The sequence below is a fragment of the Podarcis melisellensis genome (assembly GCF_964234715.1).
Source record: "Podarcis melisellensis genome assembly, chromosome: 2".
Lineage (NCBI taxonomy): Eukaryota > Metazoa > Chordata > Lepidosauria > Squamata > Lacertidae > Podarcis > Podarcis melisellensis.
Window position 1 is genome coordinate 85,908,154 of NC_138529.1, and position 27,081 is coordinate 85,935,234.

General features: G+C 41.4%; 1 protein-coding gene across 9 annotated transcripts in view; it reads left to right on the forward strand.

Annotated features, from left to right (window-relative positions):
• The first annotated feature begins 638 nt into the window (after window positions 1-638).
• The window catches only part of SLC6A6 (solute carrier family 6 member 6), a 59,176-nt gene continuing 32,733 nt past the window's right edge, over window positions 639-27,081 (forward strand). Inside the window, exons 1-3 of one of the 9 annotated variants that reach the window (XM_081902037.1) lie at window positions 706-810; window positions 10,020-10,055; window positions 14,414-14,479. In XM_081902037.1, the coding sequence (XP_081758163.1) occupies window positions 14,425-14,479 (55 nt within the window). In that variant the 5' untranslated portion in view covers window positions 706-810; window positions 10,020-10,055; window positions 14,414-14,424. The other 8 variants (XM_081902045.1, XM_081902039.1, XM_081902040.1 and 5 more) reach the window with 8 other exon arrangements.

Below are 27,081 nucleotides of genomic sequence, written 5' to 3' on the forward strand. Positions count from 1 at the left end.
CGAAATGGCGCCCTCTTCTTCTTCTGTTTACCCCGCTCCCCTTTCTCTCTAACCTGGGATTGGGAAGTTGGGGGGGGAGGCAGAAACCCTCGCGTTGTAGAGCATGGGGAGTCGAAATTATAGCGTTGGTGCGCCTCCTCACAGCCTGAGGAGAGGGAGGGAGGGAGGGAGGAAGCCCCCTTCTGCAGCGCCCTCACAACGGCAGTCTCGACGGTTAATCTGCCCCATTTTCCTGTCGAGCGCGCGCGCGCCGTTTCTCCTTTTCTCTCACCCGCCGGGGGGTGCGGGTGGATGGGGGGGGGAATAGGAGTAGGGGGGAATAAAGGCGCGACTTTCCCGCCTCCTTGGCACACGCCCGGAGCTGCTGGCTCTTTTTCCCGGCCAGGCAGCTGCTCCCACCTCCTCCTCCCCGCGCCTGTGGCGGCCCTTCCCCGCCTCGCGCAGCCCTCCGGGCCGCCTGCCAGCCGAGCCTCCCCTCCTCCCTCTCTCCCCCCCCCCCCGTGTGTGTCGAAAGGGACTGACGGAAAGATGGCCCCTCCTTCCCGCTCCCCCCTCCTCCCTCTCCCCGCCTCCCCCGCCAAAGACGAGGCCGAGCTGGTGTTTTTCCACTCAGCAGGATGGGTGATGCTCGGCGCTCGCTCATTAGACAACAGACACGAGAGGTCAGGAAGAAAGCGCTTATAAATTACCGTTTCCTCCCTCGCAGCCCTGTTAGTCCGCCTTGGCACTCTCCCCGGGACACACGGGACAGACCCACGGGCAGCTAAGGCGCTGGACAGATACCTGGTCAGAGGGGTGCCGCTGCTACAGGTACCCGAGGCTCCTTTTCCGAGGGATTTTTGATATAGATATATATTATTACATATATTTTGGGAGTGCAAAGGCACACAGGGAAGGACCTAAGCCCAGCCTTCGCGGCTCTGCTTTCTCTCTGTCGGTGGCTCCCTTTTCTTCCTTTCTTCCTCGCTCTCCTTCCCTCTCTTTTCCGCTCTCCCTCGTAGCATTTAGGAACAAAGGGAGTCGGAGGCATATGGATCGCCTCTTGTCATTTACTGGAAAACGGGGAGCTACTCTGAAGAAAAGAAAGGCTTCTTCCTATTTCTAAGGGGCATCCCTCAGCCAAGGTGGGAAGCAAGAAATCCTGGCATCAGGGGGTCGGGGATTTTTTTTGCCAGGTTTCACCGTAGGCTGAGAAGCCCACGCACCCACTCACCTACCTTCCCTTATCCGACCCCCACCCCTTTCCCCCTTCCTTAGAGATTTGTATTTGTCCTTTGCTATTTACTTTTAGGATGCATTGCTTTTGTGCGTTTTTTGTGGGGTTTTTTTTTTTGAGAGCGAGGGAGTGAGTGAGCGCATGGCGGTTTTCCTTTTGTCTGGTGTCCCCCCTCCCCTTTAAAACGTGCATGCATGTGCACCTTTCTGGTTTGGCTGTATGGGGTCTCTCAGCAGTTACCTCTCTTCCCCGCCGCCGCCCTCCGACACCTTGTGTTAACTTTTAAATAACAGATAGCAGCTAAATGGAATTGTCTGCTGGTGCGGCTAACGCTTTCCTCCTGGTTTTAGTGCGTTTTCTGCCTTTGTATGTTTGATGAGCATGTGCTTGGCCCTCCTCACTCCCTTTCTCTTCCGTGCAGTGTGCGATTAAATTATATTTAAGCAGCGCTGTTCTCTGCTACTAAAAAATCTACCAGAAAAGGCAAGCACTAGCATTGCTACACGGTTGGTGTTAGTACTGTACATCTTTAACTGGACTGCAGTTGCCCTCTTGTGCACTCGTTCATTCATTTTCTTTGGGTTTGGAGTGGTGAAAGGAAAGGGATTGTGATACTCTTAGAAAGTTTGCTGGCAAGAACCGAATCTCCAGCACACTTCAGTGTCAATAAAGTGATTCTGGATTTCCACCGCTGTTCCTGGGATCAGAAGGCAGCACTAAGGTGATGAATATTCATCTCTGTGTGTGCTCGTTTAACAAAAGGGAAGGATACAGACTTTTGAGGCAGCACCATCTAAATTTCCATATAAGAGCATGAGGAGGAAGGCACTTTGCATACGTGTAAAGATCAGCAGATGGCCAATTGAGGATATGCTTCTCTTTTTATACTGTTTTGTTTAGAGGAGAACAAAGTGCTCATTACCTATACAACCTGTGTTTTACCAAGGCGAATGTCTGAACTAGACATTCTTATTACTGCTGCTGCCTAATGCTGAATGCTTTTGGGAGAAAAGACCATTATCTTTAATACAGACCTTATTTCTAAGTATGTATTCTTTAAGCTCTCTGTCTTTAGTGTTCTAAAAATAAGTAATATATACTGTGAAATGAAGAGCCAGGTGTGATGGTGAAGAAACAGAGCTGCCTGTTTTGAAATCTTGAACGTCCTAGTCGCTCTTCCCAATGTGGATATAGAGCTTTGCTTATTCTTTTTTAAAAAACATTCATAGTGACTAATTTTTAACCGTATCAGGAAAGGCATTAAGAAAGTGTGCCAAGAAAAGTCAAGTTGTGCTTAATGGGCTCTTTTGGTATCCACTGTACTTTCTTGTTCCTCTGTGTTAAAGACTGTCTTAAGGGTTGGGCTGAAAGAACCAAATAGGTTTGTCATGTTAACAGGCTATGTAATTTGGAGTTGCTGCTGGCTAAGATTTTGAAATCTCTTATTTTTTAAAAGGATATTTTGTTTTTAGTGAATGAGCTTATTAAAAATGTGGGGTTATTCATACACAGTGTTGGAGGGGAGGGAAATATAGCCCAGTCTAGGCCAGACCTCTGTGTCCTTGGCAAATGATTTTGTATGTCTAGATTTATATTTGAGTAAACAAATAATCTCTCTAGCACCATTTGACTTTGGAATGTGGTGGGAATATTTTCCTGGAAGGCATTGCTTGGAAACTGATCTTTTACAGTAAGGGATGGATTTTACTTTGTACCGGAGATGAGCTAGTCATCTACTGTACTAACAATGTCATTTACTTAAGGCAAATGCTGAAGGTGAACATACTGTTCAGAGGGGGAAATTATATGTTTGCTGTGGTGGTCTGTTTCTCTCTGTTTTCAATTTTACCTCTTTCTTCTTTAATCTTCCCAATATTGATCTCTCTTCTTTTTTAAATCTGTCACTCCCTTTTGCTTTTCACGCCTCCCTCTCCCCTCCAGTCACCTTCTACCCTCTCCCCCAAGGTCTTTAGTTTTCCTTTCCCACTTTCCTCTGCACTAATCTCCTTATAGCACTGGCACCCAAGAATGACATAACCTTTGGCAGCCTGCAAAAGCAAGTGTGGCAAATAACATCCCATCCTGTAGGGGGCAGTATGTGAGATTCGACCAGCAAAGACATTATGTTACAGAATGATAATGGGTGGGGGGAATAGGTTGTTGCTTTCTCCCCTTGGCTATATCATGGATGTGCTCTAGTATGCAAACTTAGACAGAATTATCTTCAGAAATCTCTTAATTGCATTGGATAGAACTGTGTAATTCCAGGATGAGGCCTATAGAATATTAGAGCATTAGTAAGTGAACAAATGGCCGGAAGTCTAGGACTTTGAGCTGATCATAAAATGAGCAGCTTTGGTTAAAGAGATATAAGCAGGAGATTTTGGTGTAAAGCTGAAGCAACTCTCCAAAAGCTAATTTACAATGGAGTAACTCGGAGTGCAATGTGATGATATCATTTAGGTATTTTTTTTGCCGTGATGGAATAAAATGTCATTAGAATTTCTTCTGTTCCTCTTTTCTTCTGGGAAGGGGAGAATGGACTGAGACATAAGAGTCTGATAACTGATTAATGGGGGAAATGAAGAAATGCCTGATGAGAATACTAAAAATAGGTGAATGAGGTATAGACCTGTCAGAATCTTGTTGCTTCATTAGGGCTTGGGTGAACAATAAGCCTCTCTCTCAGGGTTATTTCAGCAAAGGTTTTCCAGTCCCACAGTGACTTCTCAAATATGGCCCACAGGGTACTGAGGGCAAAACTGTGCATGACTTTGGATCTGTGTGGTTGGAACTTTTGATGATTTATTTTCTAATGTAATGTAACTGAAGAAAGGCTGCCAATTGGATTGGTGAAGCAGCACTTGGGAAGTCTATTCACCCCTTTTTCCTACTGCACCATACTTCAGTCAAAAGCACACATCCTGTGCTGTTTGCCCTGTGGTGGGAAATAAGGGCACTATAAAATGTAGTATTGTGAGTGATGTGGTTTTGTGCTTTGTTTTTTGGGTAGTTTTTAGTTTGATCATTTGTTTTAATCATTGGATTATTGTTATTTTTATGTTTTGCATTTCTGTTTGTGAAAGCCGGTTTGAAAACCTCCTTTTGTGGAGGGGGAAAGTGGGATATATATAGCCTTCAGTCTGCCTCCCAAGATTTTTTGAGGCATTTAAAACTGCTGTATCTAGAAAACTGTAACTAGAAGCCTTTTGTTGAGTAGAGCCTACATGTTAGAATGTAAGGATAGGCATTCATGCTCATAAGTGGGTGGCCAAATTGTGGCATGGTGGCACCTAGTGTCAGAGTTTCTGGCATTTCTGGACAATAGCCAGAGAGCTATTGTTGTTGTTTAGTCATGTCCGACTCTTCATGACCCCATGGATCAGAGCACGCTAGGCACTCCTGTCTTCCACTGCCTCCCACAGTTTGGTCAAACTCATGTTAGTAGCTTCGAGAACACTGTCCAATAGAGAACTATTAGGTTTGACTATTGAAAGGAGCCAAAATCACCCCAAACCCTGGAAATAGCCTATGTCTTGAAAGGTATGCTAGTGTTGCACTGTCTCACACTTTGTGCTTGACTTGTGGTGCTTTTGCCTTAAAGGTTGCCTGTCAGTATTCTAATTGATCATTACACTTGGGAATGGGAAGGATTTCCTCCACTTCAGGCTGGTGAACGTGGTGGGAGGGAAGTGATTTCCTTCCCTTGGAATACATGGATTGGATTACTTGTCTGAGCAGCATCATGTTGTGAAAATGTTCTGTACTTGCTTGAAGGCATCATCACTGTTATGTTTGCTGCTTCTCTGTGCATTTGGCACATCTTTTACAAAGAGAGGCCCAATTAAGACACAGCAGTAGGGGTGCTGTTGAAATGCATCTGTGGAATTGGGGCTCCACACAACTGTTTTAATGTCTACAATCAGCTCCCCACATGTATCAGTGGGATTGTGTGGCCATCCCTCAAGTCAGCAACAAACCTTTCTAATATCTGTATCTAAATTCTTTTTGTCATATTCAACAGAATAAAAAATACATTTTTGTTTTCAGTGTGGTAGTGTAAATGACTCTGTGAAGTAATTGATCTTCAAGAAAATAATGATGTGGCATAGACAGGCATCATATTGCTATTATGCCTTGGGGAGGAAAGAGGTTATGAAATATCCTGTGATACAGATCTGAGTTTAATCTTGTATATAATTTACTAAACCATAAATTCAGGACCTCTCAGTAGGACAAGACACTTTTCCATTACACAGTGCTGAAAGTGCCTAGCATTGTTTTGGTAAATGTTTGTAAATTAATGTGAAAAGAAACTGGAAATGGTTCAAGATGCTGCTAGTCTTTGATATCGCCTGATGATCACATGACTTAAGTGCTGAAGTAGTGAGATAAGATACTGTGCTTGACACAAATGGTGAAATGGTGGTGGAATGGTAGAGGGGATGTGGAGCATCTGGATGTTCAGATCCAAAAATTTCAGAATCCTGTTGCATATGGTAAGAATGGTTGGAGAGAAAGGAAGGAACCTTGTTGTTCTTGCTCTTGAAAGAATATTATATGTTGTTTATTATATAGCATGTGATAACCCAAAACAAGCCTACACTAGTACTTATCTTCCCCATATAGAATGTCCCTCTTGCTACCCTGCTACCATAGAAAAGGCACACACACAAACACAAATATATAAAGAGAGACAGGACAGAAGAAGGAGAGGAGGGAATATGAAGGCAAGTTAAGTTGTGGGAGAAGACGATAGGAGTCAAAAGGACCACTAAAGTATTTTTTAATCAATAAACTCAAAGTAGTTACAGGATTGTGAAAACAAGGTCATGTAAAGCCATCTGCATCCTGCAAATGTCACGTTTAGTATGATGATAAGCATATAAGCACTAACGCTTCTGTAAACATATGCTTGATTCTCCCCACTCCCCTTCCTTCCTTTGAACCATTTCAGTGCAAGTGGCAAGGGGATTGGGAAGGCAAGAGATTTGGGGAGCGGGGCTAGTGTCCTGAGAAGGAGTCCCTCCTTCTGCTCAAACCTCCTCCTGAACAACTTCTCTTCAGAAAACTGAGCGGAGGAAGGCTAAAGACTGTGCTTGGGGAACTTGTGATCTTGAGCTGGGAGACAGCGCCACCTAAATGCCCTATTCCCCTAGTAACTAGGCAGGAGAGCAGGAAGTGTCCCTGCTTAAGGGGGAGGAACAGCAGCCTGCCCTCAACTCAGATTTCTTTGCACACCTCAGAACAGAGGAGAGAAGCCTGAGACAATGGCTGCTGATGTCACAAGGGCATTCTTTCCCCGCTACCCTCCCACCTATAGCTAACATTGGAACAGGGACAGGCTGCCCAGAGGAAGGTGAAGTAGGCAGAGACATGAGGTAAGGATAAAGGTGAGGCAGTGGGCAGAGATAAAAGCTCCAGCTCCCTAGTGACTGAGGAGGAAAGGCCAAAGAAAGGAGCTAGAAATCCGACACGGCTTGATCCACTCATTTAGCTTCATTGTTTCATATTTTTGCCTAACATTTATCTACTTAGCCTGCCTCTGTTTCTTTCTATATGGTCTTTTTGTTCCCATTGTTGTAAGTCTCGTCAACCAATGAACAAGCATCCTCAGCATTTATAACAGTTTTTAGATGGGGGGGGGAAATGAAAGCTGACTATAGGGTGGGGGCTGTGAAAGTTCTAGCAAGGCAAAGCTAGCAAGGCAAAGCTACACAAAAGTGCCATGGCAGCAGGATGCTCCAGCTCTGCTAACCAGCTTCCTTTCCACCAGATATGTAAGTATTCCTTAGTTAAGCAGGGCTTAAAGGCCAGAAGCAAATATCTACTACTGCACTGCTCTTATTAATAATATTTATTGGTTGCTTTGCTCATAGAAGTAACTCAAAGGACAATTAGGTCTGTCTGCAGTACAAAGTACTTTATATGTAGCAGTAGTAATAATCACGATGATATACTTCTGGGCACCCCCTCCTGGTGCATTTCAGTTTTGTCCCATTATTTTCTACTTTTGTCTTCAAGCTCAAACATGATTCTAGCAGGGATTGATTATTTTTTTCCTTGTGGCAAGTTAAAGCCTGTTCATATATAGTTTAGGGCAGCCTTCTCTATATACTTCTTCCCCGTCTCTGCATCCTTACAAAATTAACTTTGCTTTGCTAGTGCAGCTGTGAATGTGAGCTTGCTTTGTAGATGCAGCTTGCCTCAAGACACTTGTTTCATAGAAGCACTGCATGTGTGCCCTGTCCCTAACAATACTCTTAACGTTTCAAGCAGAGGCTGTTGTCTAATCCCAGATAAAAGCACTTTCTACTGTTAAGGGCTGCTTTACAAATAATCACTTTTCAAAAACATATACACCAGTGTCAAGGTCTCCAACTCATATGTGTATGGTGTGAAACTTTCATTTGCCATTGTGTAAGATGTGCAACTGTCTCAGTACTCATAAGAGACAATGCACAGGTATGCCAGTCTTTTCAATGGGCTGGGAGCCTTATTGAACTTACTGGAGCTTGTTTAAATCATGTTAAATCTATTTGTTTTAAATTACAGTGGTACTTATAAATGTCAAATATTTAAAAATGATTTCCTGAGGGGAATGAAATGTCTGAAAAATAGTGCCATCTATTCTCATTCAAGATGTGTCCTGTACTGTATCTCTGAATAAATTGGGGTTTGAATATTAATTATATTTTATCATTGACTTGTGACTTTCCTTTTAAGAGCAAGTTGGCTTGTTCAACCAGAGGAAGTAATAATACTGTGTTTTTTTCAATGCTGAATTGATTCTTTTAAATTATTATTTATATCATTATTATTTTTAATTTTATTGTTATTACTAATGCAACTACTTTTAGTTTTAACAATATCATCACCACCCCACCACCATTATCATTTTATTTAATTATTGTTAATTCAGAAAGTTATTCCAGATGTTGCAGAGGTTCAAGTTCTAAGAGCTTGCAGTAGCTTAGACTTAAAAATATTTTCCACCTAAAGCAAGTTATAGAAAGATAAAAATAACACCAAGAGCTACAATGTTTCAAGGTCCACAGAATGAGAAGCCCAGCTCTGTGGCTTTGTGATATACCATTGTGTTAAAATTGTTCTGAACTTTTTCAGTTTTATACACTGCCAAGTTTAATAGACCTGTTAAGCTGTTGAAACTGAATGTAGAATAACTGCACATTCCCACATATATCCCCTTGCCTAGCAGAAACAAAGTGTATTTTTAATGGACAAGTAGCTTCTAGCCCCCTGTATGAATTACTTTAGCTTTAGCCTGGCATGCACAACAAATTTTATACTAGTTAACTCCAGTTGCAGCTGGAGGAATTTGTTTTCTATATTAGGACTGCCTTTAGACTTAATGAAACCCAGCTTTATATCCAAACCTCAGCCTATATCCAAGCCATGCTTAAGTACACAATAGTTTGACTATAGCATTGAAACTACACTTCAGCCTGATGTTGTGTATACTCCAAACATTTAAAGCAAATTCTCCTCTACCCCCAAATAATCCTGGTAATCCTGGAGGTATTTGTTAAGGATGTCAAGAATTGTGCTCTATGAAGGGTAAACTACAATTCCCAGGATTCTTTGGACAGATGTGCTTTAAATGTTTGGTGTGCACTTGCAGAAGTGACTCAATACACCACATCCTGCCTTGGTAAGTACAGAAGAGGTGTTTAGCTATTTTAATAGAATACACCTAGGCAGCTTATTTTCAGTTAGAGACTGTCAGGACACGAAATACACTTTGTTACTATGACTACTTCTTCCCTATCTCTTGCAGAACTGCACAAATTCCTTAGTACAGATTATTTTAACTCTTTCTTACATATAAGACTTCAGGCTTCTACCAGAATGTGGGCATTAGAAGAACAATGTTGTAGAGGCCTGTCAAAACTGCAGACTTGGGGAGAAATTTGATGCCCTGGTACTCTTCAGTTTCTGATCCCATTCTCTCTGCCTTTCAGTCCACCCTCTCATACTTGAGCCAGCTCCCTGCCCTATGCCAGCAGAATCCGCTATAGGACCCAGAAGAGGGTATTTGCTTTGCAGGATCTAACTAGGTAGTTGAGAACCGTTACAGAGTTCTACTGATCCCTCTACTAATTTGCAGACTAGATCTCTGGCAAGAAGAGATCCAGAAACAGTTGTTGTGCCCCAAAGCCAGAAATAGAGTTCAGTGGTAGAGCACATGCTTTGGAAGCAGAAGGTATGAGGCTCAGACCCCGGCATCTCTAGATTAAAAAGGACCAGGTAGAAGGTTGTGAGAAATACTTCTTCCCAAGACTTTGATGAGCCACTGCAAGTCAAGAGTGTATAATACTGGGCTAACTGGACAAACTTACCTGGTGTAAGGCAGCTTCTTATGTTCCTAAGCTGTTTTCCAGCTTTTCATTGTAGGCCACAGAGGACCTTTTGGTGCTAGAAAATGGCTGTAAACAATGGAGATCCTAGACAATGATGCACAAATCCCAGGGAAAGTGATAAGCCTTCCTGTCTTGCTGCAGGAACTTAATTTTTCTGGATCTTAAGTTTGACTTTTGAGACAGTTTGCCAGAATTTCATTTTTTAAAAGCTGGCACGTATGAAAGATTAAAGCAGAAAATTAGGGAGGAACAGTTGCCTGGTAGTGCAGACTCTGTTGTTATCTGGAGTTCTTAAACACACATGTGGCATTCATATCTGGCAGGATTATGTCCATATTTCCCCCTCCATTAGCATCTTATTTTTTGTTTTGTTTTGTTTTGTTCTTGTTTATTTTATTTTATTTTTTCTTTTTCTGAAACAGGAAGAGAAAATCCATTCTGGAGAGACTCTTCTTCATGTAAGTGTTATTAATGCTCGTTAATGAAAATAGCGAAATATTAGCAGTGCAGCTCAAATGTTCCAGAATTCCAAATGTTCACCATCTGCTCATAGGACAGTAAAACTGCTTGCAGAAAATAAGCTACTGTCATGTAGTGATAATACTCAGCATTATTATTGTTGTTGTTATTGTTATTATTAGAGGGTGGGAACTACATAAGAATTGGGGCTGCTGGAGGTGGATGTCTGCTCCCTCTTGCAGAGCCTCTTCTTACTCCTGTGTATAGCTAAGGTGATCTGTGATCAGAACATGTGCACAGATCATCCCATTCTGGATCAGTGTTTTGTTTTGCATATATTCTTACCAACTTTGTGAAGTGGGGTTCCTGTTGTTTCAAATTTACAAAATTAGTGGTTGAGAGAGCAAGCAATTTGGGCCAAACTAGAAATGCTGCTGTTAGTAGTAGCAGTTATTGTCGTTGTTGTAGTATTAATAGCCAACAAACTCTGACTTGAATTTGCAGTTTGACAAAAGTGCTGGGTTTCATGTGAACAAGTAGGTAACTGCTATTGCCCTCATTTTAGAAATAGAAGTTGATGAAGAGTAATCAGCACTGCAATCACAGGTACACTTACTAGAGAGTAAGTCCCTTCTCTCTTTTTGAACTACATGGGACTTACTTCAGAGTAAATATGCTTAGGATTGCACTGTAAGAGATTTCTCCAAGGCCATAGAGCAAATCAGTGTACGAGCTCAGTGTAAATTTTCCTGCTGCCATTCCTGTGCTGAAATACACTTTGTTTTTCTTGGATTATATATCATAATCCAAGTTAGTATTTGCAAAGTTGGTGTGTGCATATGTGCGTGTGGCCTCAGATAGTATGTAGATATTGTAAGCTTTTTCTACGATTTCTTGGCATTACTTGTTGACAGCCATGAATATAAGTATATATAGACACTTTCCAGTCCCCTTCCCCTTCAAAGAACAGCAACAGGATGCAGTCAGTCTGCTGATCTATGTATCACAGGGCAGTTTGAGGTCTGGCAAACTATTTATTTACATGAAACAGTGACTCACCCTGGATGAATGAGCAAGAGTCTTAACCACTAGGTTGTGCTAGAGAGCCAGTCCCAGCAGCCATCAATGTTGTTTTTTTTAGTTGCATTATGCAACTCCTTTTACTAAATGTTCCCTTCCTCTGCATGAGCATCATTCTCAGACCAAATGGAGCAGCAGGTTGCGGTAAAACAGTTATATATTCTGCTCATGGACTTGGCTTACTTGCAAATTCTGGCTGGTTATTTGCAAAGACGTTGTCTAAGCCCATAAGCTTGGGTACACCCACTGAGACTTTACACTCATGCACACATACCCTTCTTAATAGTAATAACCATGCCGTATCTCAAACTGCTTATGAGTTTCCCTTCAGTTTCACCATGCATCGAGAGGGCTGCTGTTTGTGAAACACAGGACTAAAAAACCCCTTGGACACATTGAACTAGCTGCTCAGTTCTTTTGAAAATTTGTCTCTGTGTTCAAAAACTTAATTAAACTTGCAAATTTAATAAAAGTAAGGATTCACTTGGGTTTAAGTTTTTTGTTTTTGTTTTGATGGAGCAGAATCTGCTTTGGAGAGGACAATTATTGCATTCCTTTGTGGTATGGAGTCTGTTTTATATGACATTCTCTGTGCACACTAACTCAGTGGCAAACTCAGGAATGTTAGCCTTGGGTAAAGGTCTAATAAAACAATAGTGGGTTTTTTTTAAAGTATGTAAGTATTTAGCTATAGTGCTGCCTTATGTTTGCATAACAATGGGTTCATGTATCTAAAAGTTATGGTAACAAATGTTCTTATGGGGCTGAAGTACTAGTTGAGCTAGAATAAAAAGCAGCTTGTGCAGCACACTCTTCATAGGTAATCATTTCTGTGCTGAGTACCTCCATTTGTAGAGGCAAATTTGATTGCAAACATCTTTTCCCTTCAAGCCATGGCCTTGTTTTGCATGATAAACTAGCAGTGCATTCAGATTTAAGGGAACATTGCAAAATATTGCGATGAGGAAAATGGAAGAATTTCCTCCTTTCTGCCTTAATTCTCAACAGATGTGGGAATAGGTTTTGAACATTTCCCTCCTTGCCTCTGCCTCTTGGGATGTATGAGATGCCTGCCAGCCACACCATAGGCTAGTCTTTGCCAACTTAGTGCCCTCCAGGGGTGAGAGGAGTTTAATTGAACATCTGACCATTGGTCATTCTTGCCGGAGCTGAGGGGATTTGGAGTGCCAACACCATCTGGAGGACACCAGGTTGGGGAAGGCTGCCAAAGGCTAACCATACATCCCAGGCCATGGTTAGCCAAATTAGAAAAATGGACGATAGAACCCCATTTTGTGTGTTTTTCCTACTACAGTACAGCGGCACACAGTCCATTTGCACATTTCATCCTCTGCAATGCAACATGCAAGGGTCCCAACAGATGCCATATAATAAGATGTTTCTCCATGGGAGCAGTGTTTAAAGTGATTCACTCACTGTCATTATTGCCACCTCTTGATCCAGCATTTTCTGCGCCTGGTGAGCCCGATAGCAGTAATATTAATGGCAACTGAATGCAGGGACTTTGGTGAGTGGTTAGGGGTAAAATGGTGCTGTCCAGAGAAAATTAAAGTTTACTGGTAGGAATGGGAGAACTGGGATCTACTAGCTTCTTGGAGGAAACTCCCAGCCTAGACAGGCAAACCCATGAAATGAGGAGCAAGCATAACATAGAATCTCAGTCCCCTTGGCCTCATTGGATGTCATAATTGGCCAGCTCAGTAAGATGCATGGCCTTTCTGGATGGTTAGCATGATAGAGAGACAGAGTTTCTAAACTATTAAACTATCACCGTTCCTATTTTCAAATGAGGGTTAGCTGCATGTGGATGTGCTTTGGATGTGCTGGACAGCAGAACTAGTGAAGGGAAAGGGTCAGACTGAATGCCTACATACCACTGAGGTATGCAGGGAAATTGTGGGTCTTGTGTTTTTAAATGGCCTACTACACACATGCCTTCCCAGTAATCCTCAAAAACAGGCTGAAGACAGTGTTTTCACATGCTCATTGCCCTCCAGCTACCTTGAAATGTTAGTAACATAGAGCAGCACCCACACATGAGTTCTCGGCCCTTGGAGTTGGGAGGTAGGCTAAAGGCCAGTCTGGTGTGTATTTTCTGTACCCATCGCTGGATTGGGAAAAGGAATTGGCTTTATAGAATACTCTGTTCTGAGCCATTCCTTGGGCTCAATTTGCTCTTTGGAAAGGCCATTTAACCTGCAAAATGTAATGCTTCCTCATTGTGTAAAGGTGGGGGTAGAGGAGGCATTAGCGCCAAACTTTCCCCTCCTTCAGGCTTCTTAAAAAGCAAGGAGGAATGCCATGTTGTGCTTCAGAGGACAAGAGAAAGGAAGAACAGGTGTCCATTCTCCAAGCCCTGTTCCTCTACAGCCCTCTGCTTGAGCAGGGCATTTTCCTCCTTTCCCCCCTTGCCCTTTTCCTTCTCACTCTGTGAATACCTTTCTCAGATCTTTCACAGAAAAGGAATGGGATATACTGTAACAACAACAAAAAAGGGAGATAAATACACAGACTGCAAAAAGTGCCATGGGTCTTGATTTGTACACATATGTATCTCATATGTGTACAAACCTGGGTGTGCATATAATATATAACAGTGTGCCCCTTTATTACCTGCTTAGGCATGTATCAGTAAAGTAAAACTGGAAGTCTTGATGCTTCCTTTTCTGCATCTCCAGATAGCCTGTGAAGACTCTTCTTCATGTACATCTTTGTATACATTTATTTTTGCTCATAATCTCTATAGTGTTTGTGGCTTTGTGCTTTGGCTTTTTGGACTGCTGCAGCATGAATTTTTAAATGGGAGTTAAATGCTCTCATGAGAGTCAAAACAGGCACATTGTCAAATACTAGATTTGTTAAAATGTACAGTAATTTTGGAATAGTATCCTCTTCTTAGTTAAGATACTTTCCCCTTTTTTAAACTTGACATTTAACAGAATTAAATCCTCTGCAGCAGTGTTAATTTTGAGGGAGTAGTGTATAGCCCTTAAGTATAAATACTTCTTAAGGCAGTTGTGCTCAAGTATTTCAGAGATGGTGGAATGATCTGAGCCTTTTCAGACAGAAATGCATTCTCAGAGATGGTCTTTGTCAGGATTTAGGATTGTTTTTTGAAGCAGGTCATTTCTTAGTATGGAAAGTGGATTGCTCATAGCTATCGCCAGTCTCATTTGTAACTATAATGCTAAGAAGGAACCATCTTACTGTAATCATTTTGCGTCAAATACTACCATCATTCATTACTTTCTATCAGTGCCTCACCCTATGGAGGAACCAGCACTGCCCATCCGCATTGAGGAGGGGACAGAAGTTCCAACGGGTGAGTGCAGCTAAGGTGGGATGCTTGTGAAATGGGGGGGAGGCATGTTTGTACATGGAGCTTGATGCCTCGTTTGTGTTTATCCATATGTCACTGAGAGTTCTAGGAATGTTATCTGCAAACATTTACAACATTTTTTGTCCCCCTCCCAAATGTGCTATGTTGGCAGTGCCAGCCCTCAGATGATCTACAGAAAAGTTGCACCATTTCCAGTCACCCACTATGCTTCTGCCACATCCCATCATTACATCCAGACTTTGCAGCTCTCATAATTTTATTGCCAGTCTAAGGGGTGTGGACATTTCTAACTATTCAGCTTGCAAAGAATGAGGTACACTCCAGAGTATGTGGCCCCATTGATAGGAATGTCTAAGTTGCCCTGGATTGCTCACAATATTTTACAAATATTCCGGTAGATGACAAGTTTTCTTCCTTTAATTTTGAATAATTGCTCTTTATTCTGTCTTTTCTGAGAAATTGTCTGTCATAATGAACATATGTAGGGGAACATAGGAAGATAATAAAACCGACAAATGCTTAAAGCAGAAAATGTTACTTACCTGTTACAGAAGGCACACATATAATTTCTCTACTTGAGGGGAGAATAATTCACCCAAAATAATTTACTGTTACAGCATTTCAGATTAGATTTATTGGGCAACATACATAATGGTAATTTGCTCATGCAACAGGACTAACACTTTCTTTTCTCTTTTCCACCCTGCAGCCCCCCCCCCCCCGCCCCCAAAATCTGCTCCAGAAGATTCCCCCAACACACCAGAGCAGATACTGGGGCCATTTGTGGGGGGAGGCTGCAGGGGAGAGGAGAGAGGAAGGGAAAGCTTTGTTGTGCAAGCTGACACTCACTGCACTGAATCTCACCCTTTTGTTTAAAATCTGGGTTCAACTCATTGGAGTCAGATAAGGATATTATCAAAATGAGGAATGCTTTATTCTGAATTTTGATTGAAAGCACCTTTGACTTCCTTAAAAAGCAGCACAAAATCCATGTTTATTGAAAACTGCTGTCATCCCCCAATCGCTCATGCTTTGTCTTATTTCCCTGTTCTGCAAGCAAACTGGAAAAATATGTATTTAATTTTATTTTTTAAAGTCTCATTTTCTGTTGTTTTGCTTTTGTAAAGATGTTGCCATAGCAAACTTCATTCACATCTCCATAGCATTATTATTAGTAGTAGTAGTAGTATGAAATTGCAAACATTTTCCACTTGGTCATATTTTCATTTTTCTACCACAAGGTAAAAGAATAAAAATTCAAAATGCAAATTACATATTAAAGATTGAGTGACCATAACCATGGATATCCATTAATTTTGTTCAGACTGGTTGCTTTGTACCCTCTTCAAATTAATGTTGTGGTTCTGCATGCTTCTGAAGTGCAAAAAGTGTGTGTGAGATTAACACAAACTAAATATAAATAATGATATCAAAAGCATTGTCTGAAATCAGTGGCAACTAATAGAAGAGATAAACAATTTCTTTCTGACTTTCTTGCTTTCTTTCACAGTAATTTTCAGTATAGGTTTTTACCACTTCTTGGTAAGAATGTTCAGGGCAAGTAGGCTCCATGTACCATGACAGAGCCGGACAGTTCTTTTTCTTGATTCAGGAATTGATTCCACATTCACTCAAGTGAAACTTCTAACTGAAGTCAAAATTAAAATCAGTGGCTTTGTTGCTGTTGTTGTCTATAGGTGAAAGTGTAGGTTAAGTTCTCTGTTTGCAAATTCTGCTTTGCAAAGCATGATATATAGAAGTGGGCTGCATGTTTCGGTTTCTTAGAGAAATGAAATGCTTATTTTAATCCTGATCTGATTAGCCAACTGAAGGATTTGCAAAAAGCAACAGTGTAGCATTTTCTTGCATCTGATTGCCAAAGTTTTTGTTGGTAATAAATATTGTGCTGAAAATAATTTTCTGATTTAAAAATGGATTTTCTATCACACACTCTTCAGGAAAACTGTTAAGAATTACACAGAATGGCTAATGACTTATATGACCCCAAGGTTATATGCAGAAGACTTGAAATTTGGAAATATAGTATAGTAAAATATATTCCTATTACCGAATCATTTTAACCATAAGAATAAATGTTTCCTAATCTTAAATGCTTATAGACATAAAGGGCACCCTATGCATGTAGGCCCCATTGACTTCTAATTGGGACTTGCTCCTAGGTACATATGCATAGGATTTCAGATAAACAACACATACACAGGTCCTAGGCTCCTCTACAACCAGCTTCCTTACTAATCCAGTGTTTCCATTCAGCTATCCATCCTTCCTACTCCCTTTTCCCAGGCTTGTGGAGAGTTTATAGTATTGCTATCCCTTTTGTCCCAAAGGATTTCCCTGGCTTCTTCCCATATAAAAAGGATTGAGAGATGCCAGTTGGCACACTTTCTGACTAGGGAGGGGAAGTTGTAGTGGAGTGTGTGCCTCAGGAAGTAGCAGCAGGTGCTCAGTTGGGGCAGTGGTCATATGTAACAGATGACTACTCCCTCACCACTTTGAGCATATCTGTGCCACAGTCATAAATTGTTGGGCACTATGGCTTTAGCCAAGTGTTATCTTATTGATGCTGACCGTTGGTGATCCCAGAAGTGCTTTTCCTAGGATTTATTTGGATACGGTTTAAGGTCATGCCAGAACCATTTCTAGTGTGCAATGCAGACATTGGCCTGGTGCACATGAAATGCTAAGCCAAAACTTGGTTTAGTGAGACCATGCAACTGTGTGGGCTGCTGGAGAAGAGCCCCTAGCCACTTTTCTCCTCCAAATTCTTCCTGCCATGCTGAGCAAAGCCAAGGTTTGAGTTAGTGTGCCATCCAAACTGGGACTTGTGGTTAGGTTCCACTTACCCACAAGTTGTAATCAAGGCTTGTATTTTGTTATAGCTCTTGGTTAGTGAGGATAGGAGCTTAACCACGAGTCCTGGTTTGGATGGCATGATAAACTAAGCCTGCTTGGCATGGTGCAAAAGAACTAGGAAGGAGCAAAGCAGCTGCAAACCCTTCTCCAGGAATGAGTATTCCTTTGGTCTGGGTAAGTCAAGGTTTGGTTTAACTTGTCATGTGCAACCAGCCAGTCTCTCAGCCACATTCTCACATATCCATTAAGTAGCTACTTAAGTAGTCTCTGGAGTAATTAAATTAGTCATGATGCTGTTGCCGCATAAGAAAGGAGGGGGGTTGATGAGACTGGAAATAAGAGGAGAAAGTGTCTTGAAGCAGTAGCAGGGGCTCACTTAGCATGTCAAAGGGCACCCTATGAATGCTACTTGTCTAAAATCAGGGCAGGAGTAGCCATTTTAATGTACCATCTTGCTAAAGGTGCAGGGGAGAATCCAGTGAGTGGGTGAGCTATGGAGAGTGAGAAATCAACGTTGACTCTAGTGAGTCAGTCTGTTCTGTACCCACATAAGTGCATAAACAGTAGACTTCTGTCTTCTTTGCTGCTGTGTCACCATCAGTGTGCATGTGTGTGGCTAGGAAAGTAAGGAAACAACAGATGATGAGAGGTTTTTTTGAGGGGGGGGTGTTTCTGCTGTTTTGCCACTCAGAGAAGAACAAGTAGTTCAGTGTGAGTTTCCTCACTGGCAGGTTTATGTAGCTTAGAGCATTTTCTCTGCAGAAACATCCTGATCCCTTTCTGTTTCACCTTTTGTTCCCAGCATTCTGGTGACTGACCATAGAACTTCATTTCCTCTTTCAAATATGATAAAATCTAGTTTCTGTTCAGTTGTTTCTTTTTTCTTTTCCCCTAAATGGAAGCCCAACTCTAAATGAAGCAGATTGCAGCAGACTTCATAAAGAAAGATGTTATCAGACACCTTCAAGATATATCCATTAGCTGTTATTGGTTCTTTTTATCATCCCAGTAGCTCTGATCTGTACTTCCATTTGTCTGTACCCACAAACCATGACATTTGCCTTGGTGACTGAGTGGCAACTGAAGTAACGTATCCTAGTTGTCATGAATGTGTGAAGCGGCTAGTCCTCAAAGCTTCGCTTCCTGACTGGTAGCAGCCATCCATAATCTCAGATGGCTTTTCGTCCTTAGCCATGCCACTTGAGATATTTAACACACACACCTAGAAATCCCAGGGGCAGAACCTAGAATCATTTTTACGTGCTTTACCACTGGTATACCTTCATCAGCACAATTAGATGCCTTCATCTGCCCCAGCTGCAACAGAATATGCTTCTCCCCTATTGGCCTCTACAGCCACAGCAGGTGCTGTAACTCTCTTAATGCTTTGACTTCATCCCTGAAGACTCACTCCTTCATTATTTCCCAACGGATGCCAACCAACCACTGAGCTGTGGCCCTGTTTCCAGTTTTAGAGCAGATTGCATTCTTAGTGATGCAATGAAATCTCTAATAATACACTAGATTTGCTGTGTAACTGTACTGTGTAACCTGGGATGGCTGCTCTTAATAGGGGTCAACATGAAGATGTTAACAGTGCCTGCCCACATTGTTTCTGCACCTCTTCCCATTGTGCCACACAAAATACATTTCCGTCTGTGATTGTCAGGGCAATGGAATGATTCTGACGTTGCATGCTGTGACATCATTGTCAGGCAAAGTGTGCTCTGGTTGTGGATGGGAAAGTGGCCTGAAGAACAAATCACTGATGCAGATAGTTGGTGGCAGCACATAACGAGCTGAAATGAAATAGAAACAGAAGACATTCAGATGTACTCCAGGCAATATTAAATGTGTGTGAATAGCATTTGTGAACGCCTGCCTTCTGTGTATCCCAGAATTTTAAATAAGAGGCACTTGTTATTTGAATTGCACCTAATACTGTAAGTTTTTCAGGTGCGGTTAGTCGCCTCTGAAATTTTGTCCAGCACCAAACAGTAACATTTTGCACTCTTGCATCTGGAGTGATGATGTAATGATCAAAGCAGCAGTTTATCAAGAGAAAGCAGCAGGAAGCTTGTGCTCCTTTCTGGATTATTGTCAATCATTAGCCTTTTAGCTAGCTCACCCCCAGGGGTGTTAATTGAGATCAGAAGTTGGTTTGTTATGAACAAAAACAACTAATCAGGCCACTTCTCCTTACTGAATTAACAATACTTGCAGCAGGATATAACAGCTTTCAGTCCTTCATCTGTATTCTGTTGATGCCTGCCACCATTTCTTTCCTGCTCTGTTAGTTTATGGAAGCAGTCCTGATGCTTAAAGAGTGTGGTGTTGTTTTGACTCTGGAGAGCAATGAAAGGGAGGCCTAGATGTCCTGTTTCTGGGAGAGTGTCTGATAGCGAGTGTATTCCAAGCACGCCTACTTCAAAGATCCATTCCTTTCATGGTATGGAAAACATGTCTTCAAACAGATTTATGTCGTGAATTTTGTCTCCACTTAATATACCCACACTTTCTCAGGAACAATTCTTGGGATCTCATCATGGTTTAAAAATGTGTACTGCACCTGTGAAGAGCCCAGTTTTTATGGGACATTGGGTTTGTTTGGGTGATCATGACTTGGCCAAGATATGAAGAAGCTTTTTGCCTGCTTAGGTAGCCCCATAACACCTCCTTTTATGCAAGCTGCAGGTCTCCAATTAGCCCACAGTTTCCTATATTAACTGGGAAACTATGGTTATCAGCCTTGGAACAAGCCAGGATCTTAAACCATGTTTATTAAACTGAGACACAATGTGTCTTTAGGGAATCCCAGGTAATACTACATGCAGACAATAATGACAAGATGAATTGACCCATAGCATGGTAGGGTCAATCTGGAGGTGACAGATGGGCAGCTTTGATATTAAAGAGCCTCAGTTTAACACTGCAAGCTTTGCACTTTTTGGCTAAATTGCAGCCTAAGCATGTTTGGCAAGATAGGATGACTCTGTGCTATCTGCTACAGCATGGGTAGGTAGGCAAACTAAGGCCCAGGGGCTGGATCCAGCCTAATTGCCTTCTAAATCCGGCCCGCGGACAGTCCGGGAATCAGCAAGTTTTTACATGAGTAGAATGTGTCCTTTTATTTAAGATGCATTTCTGGGTTATTTGTGGGGCATAGGAATTCAGTCATTCTCCCCCCCCCCTCCAATATAGTCCAGACCCCTACAAGGTCTGAGGGACAGTGGACCGGCCCCCTACTGAAAAAGTTTGCTGACCCCTGTGCTACAGGAAAGTTCTACTTGCTCGTTTCTGCCTCTTACTCATTTATGAGCACTGTTCTGTTCCAGCATTATTAGTCAGTCAGATTTTGGTGTCTGATCTTACAGTATAAACCTTCATGGAACATCAAGGTGAAATGATGAGAACCTAGCTAAATAAAAAGAGTTGTTTCTTGTGCTTGTACTGGCTTAACTAAACCATCACACCTCTGTGAGATGATCACACTGATCTCATTGCTTCCCCTGCTTATATGTACAAAAGCATAGAGTGTTAATTACAGTATACAGATAAAAAGGGCAAGGGGTCTTACCCATGCCTAGATAATTTCAAATACTGGGGCAGTGTGCATTGCCATTTTGCTCATTAAGATGTAAGTTCTTTACATTTCCTCACAACTGAAGATTTTTTAATCCTTTCCACTGCTTCTACACATACAAAGACACAAGACATTGTGATATAAGCAACTTTCACTCTAGGAGTTTGCAGTTCATAGTACGCTTTGCTTGTACTTTGAAACATCCTCAGTTCATTGCAGAGCAGCACATAATGAAAAATAAAACAGATAAGCAGAAGGCAGTATAAGTGGCATGTGGCAATCTGCTTGGAAGGTGCATTAAGATAAACAAGATAAGTAAAACTGAACCATGTTCTTTCAAAATAGCAAAGCCCAGAAGTTTTTGCTGTTCATTATACAGTGGAAAGGAGTGAGTCCTCTAGTAATGTGTGTGCTTAGTAGTTAATGTTTTGTTTAAAATCCCTGGCTCCCAAAATTACTAGGAGGCAAAAGAAATTGCTGGCAGACCTAGAGACCACCCATCCTGGTTCTAGTGTGTGTTTTGATCACTGAGGTTTTGGATTACCAAATTATGTGAATGTGCCTTGGGGTCATGCGTGCCTCTCTCCCTGGTGCAGCTGCAAGGAAGCTTGAGCTTCCATTTTCAACTATTCTCAGTTCCATTTTTTAGTTGGCCACATTTCAGCGTTATGTCTGAAAGCAGATAAACTGGCTAGACTTAGCTATGCTTCAACAAGACAAGCCAACCAAACCATGGTTTATGAAGCTGTGTTGTTTCACTCAACCAAATACCAATTCCAGTCTTGGTAGGAGTGGATGCCATTGCTTATGACTCAGTGTTTCCCAACCTTGGGCCTCCAGATGTTTTTGGCCTACAACTCCCATCATCCTTAGCTAGCAAGACCAGTGGTCAGGGATGATGGGAATTGTAGTTCAAAAACAGCTGGAGGCCCAAGGTTGGGAAACACTGGCTTATGTAGCCAAAATGGTTCTGTCCACTTAAAAAAGGAAATAATCAGCAGGTTTGGTGGAACCTCATGGTTTGCAGAAATACAGTGATACCTCGGGTTACATATGCTTCGGGTTACATATGCTTCAGGTTAAAGACTCCGCTAACCCAGAAATAGTACCTTGGGTTAAGAACTTTGCTTCAGGATGAGAACAGGAATCGTGTGACGGTCGCGTGGCAGCAGTGGTAGGCCCTATTAGCTAAAGTGGTGTCTCAGGTTAAGAACAGTTTCAGGTTAAGAACGGACCTCCGGAACGAATTAAGTACGTAACCAGAGGTACCACTGTACACAGATTTGATTCTTTAGGGGAAAATAATCTAAGGAGTGGGGAGCCCCACACAGGGTGGGAACCCCAGTCTGATGAGGATTGAGCATGCTTATTGGCTGTGGAAAGCTGACTGATGGAAGGATAAATTGAAAATGGGGGTGAGAAGAGATGGAATACAGTGGCTAGAATCCTGAAGAAGGAGCACTCCATGCTTCAACATTTTTTGAAGGTCCCACTTATAGTTGAGATTAAGTTTAGGGTTTGGCTGTGATGAATGCTAAACGGCAGTTAATTGAAAACAGGAGTGAAAGTTTCTGATCTCATGGCTGTGCCAGAGGCTGGAGGTGGAAAGGTGGGAAGAAGAGCATGAGCCTGTGGGTGCAATGCAAAACAGAACTGACAGAGGTAATGTCAGCAGATTTTCCCAGAGCATTTAATGCTCATGACTGATAGTTTAGTGGGACACTGCTAGTTATTGAATGGTTTGCTTAGAGCCTGGAAGCAGAGATGACGTCTTATTACTAAGAATAAGTATGTGTTTGGGGAGCCAAAGAGAAACAAAGCCATATCTTACTGATTATGTAATAATCCCTCTTTGTAATGTCATTGAAAGTTCTGGACAATTGCTCTGAATTTGATGAACAGACTTGGATACTCACCAGTAAAACAACAACAGGATTTGGCCTGGATATCCCCTCCCCCCACCCAGTTTTTGTTTTGGAAGGAACTTGCCTTTGGCTGCACTCAGACTTGCTTCTATAAATGGTGGCTTTGGCTCTCTTCATTGTTCAGCCATCTTAAGTGTTTTTGGCCAAGCCCTTGTTTTCTGAAAGGAAAGCAGACATGTGTCTCCTAGAAGCTGGCATGTTCTTTAGAAGTAGAATTGCCCATTTTATTCTCCATGAATTTGAGTTATATTTAAACATAGAGTTTCTGTCTTTGAATTACTTTGTTTCCTATTTGCTGATATTGAAATAATAGCTCTGGTTTCCAGCATGCAAAATGCCTTCCAGCTTCATATCAGCTTGTTGATTATTATCTCTTAAAAGGCATTGTAGCTTAATGCAGTGGAATAAAATCACAGGAAATTAAAAGCAAATCCTATTAATGTTCAGGACAATGCCTTTCATTAAACACACACAGTTTTCTTGGAATTTTCCTCAACTGTGCAGTGCCTTGAACCACCTCCTTTTCATCTTCTCTTGGCATTTCCTGTAATTGGCAATAGTCAGGAGACCATGGGTGGGCCATAGGGTTAAGTCTGAGATATGAGCACAATAAAGGGTAGCATTTTAAGAAGTTTGTTTATGTCATAAGATAGAATTGTGATACTGCTCAGTGTGATTGTTATGGGGGTGATCTGCAAAACAGTTTATGAAAAAAACCGGCCCTCAGATCAAAGCAGGAATCCGTTTGAAGACTCCTTAGACACTTTAGTTACACCAAGAAGTCACAACTAGCATGAGTTAATTGCAAGCATTGCTCTATTTGTGTTGTGATGCCCGAAAGCACTTGATGCTTGTTGAAGTGAACTTATTCTGGCCAGTCTCGCCATATTTTTTCAGTCCAAACAAATGTTCCCTGTTAATTCAAGAAGTAAGAACATCCAGTCAATCTGAAAAAGCCCACTTTTAAAATCAATGACCTGCTAATTTAGCCCAGATTCTTACATTGATTCCCCCCCGCAAATAGATTTTATTAAAGCTTAGGTTCTGGCATTAATTTTTGATGTGACAAAGTCATTGCAAGGTTTTAAAATTTCTTACCTAGGCAGGGCCTCCACAAACTTAAGTGTGGTCCTCCCAACTAAACCTTCCTCTCCCTTAAAGTCCACTGTATGTTCCAAAAGACTGAAATAGGGGAGGGTTGCCATATTTCAAAAAGTAAAAACCAGCACACCCCAAAATTGTTGACTTTTAAAAAAAACAAACTCCCCATTTTCCCCCCAATATTTTTTTTTACAGAAACACAAAAAACCCACACAATTTTGTAATTGCCTTTGAAATCCTGGTAATGTCCAGGAAAATCCAGACGTATGGCAGCCCTAGAAAAGGGTGGCAGATGATAGATCTCGAATACATTTTGGGCTTTGGACTAGGCAGAGGTAGGCAAGATGTTCAGCAGGCAAGATTAAGGTGGGCATTCACATACCTGCCCAAAAGAGAAAATTCCTCACTATAAAAGAGGGCACTGATTCACCAATGCTAATTTATATGGGTAGATGGAAATTTCAGAATAGTGACAGAGCTCAACCTCAGGAGGAAGGGGATGTCTCATGCCACACACTGAACTCTGATTCAGATGAAAGCTATTGTAGGACATATGTTTCTTCTACTTGTTGTCTCAGTTATACAAAGCCATGACCTATTACTTTCTATAATTTCTCTACTTTAAAGTTGTTCAAAAATTCAAATGTATTGAATAAAGTGAAACTAATCTTTGAAGAGGACCATTGCAAATGAGAGGTTCCAATTTGCTATTCTCCATATCTACTAGTGTAGATATAATTATTACATACTTAATTACTGGTTAAGATTCAGTGTCTAATATGTCAGCCTGCCGGCTCTTATTCTGTAACATCATAGTTCCCATACTAAACCAACCCTTTGAAACAAATTGGCTAGACGTGTTAATTGACAATCTGTTACCTGGCATTCAGTGTTGCATATGGTCTGTTTAGGCACACTTGAAAAGATTAGATTAAAATGGCTCCAATAAACTTTTTCCAGATAATACCATCATGAAAAGCAAATATATTTTCCCTCCAAACCTTATTCAAAATTTTTAATGAGAGTGTCTTATCGTTGGTTGTAAGCAAGACACTGAGGCAGTAAGGCAAGTTCCATTGTTTCCCTTCAGATAGGTTTAGCATGGTTTATGAAAAGGTTTTAATCTGCGTGGTTACATTGATGCATATCAGTCTCAGAATCATGTTCCAGTTGCAGATTTCCTGCCAAACTAATGTCAACCCTAGTTTCAGGTCATTGCCATACAAGCTAAATCTGTTTACAGATCAGAAAGCAGCAAATTAATTCCAGGTTTCACTGCGATAATATGAACTAAGTTTTTGTGGTGACACTTGCGTAAACAAGTAAAAACATTGTTGCAGCCTTAAATAAATGAACTGCTTTGCATAAGCCCAATAAAAACCTAGATGTTTTCACTAATAAAGCACCATGTTAATACAAACGGATCTGCAGTGCAGTCCTATGCACATTTACTCATTATAGGAAATAAGTCCTATTGTGTCCAGCATGATCTATTTAGATGGTTTAAGCACGAGGTATTAATGTCTTCTATCATGAATGTTAGGTTTAAGTGTTTACTAGCTATATCTCTTTCTATCAGTGTTATATTTTAAACTTTCTAGATTTAAATCATTGCCCTCATCCAGCAGTCATCTTCTGCATGTTGGTAGGATTATTTGCATGTGTTGATTCCAATGTAGGATCATCATGCAAGCTTTAAAAATGATGGAAAATCCATTATGTGCCTTTCCATTCACACAACCCGGTACAGAATAATTCTCTGATTGGAGGAAAAATAAGCCACGTGACACAGATACGAAGACTGGATTGGATTGACTTCCCTTCTAATATATAAGAGCACAAGTATGCAGAAATGAGGACAACCTAGGCAGCCTATGCGTGCCTGGTCTCTGCAATGTATGGAAGTTTACTTTAGCGCTCCAGTGTAAATGGCATACCTCCCACAGCTTCCACATTTGAATTTGATCAAATGTGGCCTGTTTTGAACATGCACTTTGGATGAAATCTTGTGTGTGTTTATCTTCCATTTTAAAAACTCTAACATATATAACACAACTGTGTGTGTGTGTGCGCATGTGCATGTGGATATATATATATGTATGCTTTCGTAGATTTTCACGGGTACAGGAATGCAGGTTTTGGTGTCCTCGGGTGTCTTCCCGTGTAAAAGTTGGGGTGTCTAGGCGACGTTTCGACGAGGTCTCACTCGTCATCTTCAGGCTGGTGCTTTCGGCTTCTTGTTACTGGAACAGAGCAGGATCTCAGTGTTTGAGTTCCTATAAATACTGTTGACAGTATTTATAGGAACTCAAACACTGAGATCCTGCTCTGTTCCAGTAACAAGAAGCCGAAAGCACCAGCCTGAAGATGACGAGTGAGACCTCGTCGAAACGTCGCCTAGACACCCCAACTTTTACACGGGAAGACACCCGAGGACACCAAAACCTGCATATATATGTATGTATATATATATATATGGCATACTTTTTGCAATTTAACAGCTGACAGCAGTATTTATAAGCCAGTGTGACCTTCTAGGGTTCACTTTGCCCTGGAGTTTTCATAAAGCAAGCCTTGTCATTGGCTATTTCATTAACTAAAAAGCCATTGCTATGGCAAAGAACATGATTCTATTGCGTATCAGGAGTGAGTCAGTCGTATTTATTTTGAAATCCAAGTGAGATGCTGAGATGGCAGTGAAATGAGGCGGGGGTGTATGCTGAAACTGAACTGAACAGAAAGGTTTATTTATGCAGGGGTTTTGTTGTTTAATCAGTACCAAGATATAAAAATAGAAGAAGAAAGAAACTGCTGCTTCAGATCCTTCCGCTCATTAGGATAAATCACTATGTTTAAAGTGGGGGGCGGGGGATCACTTTTAATAGACGCTCCATGATAACTCTCTTTGTAAAGCCTTAATATTTCAGCCGATGATGATTCTGGAGAGAAATTACAGGCTTGGAATGGACACTGGGTCAGTGCAAAGAAAAAGTAACGTGGTGACGTAATAGAGGGCAGATTTTCTACAGTGGTCCTCTCCCATTTACTAAGCTGAAGTAAACATAAAGTCAGAGTACGATCTGCTAGTTGCCTAAACAGGA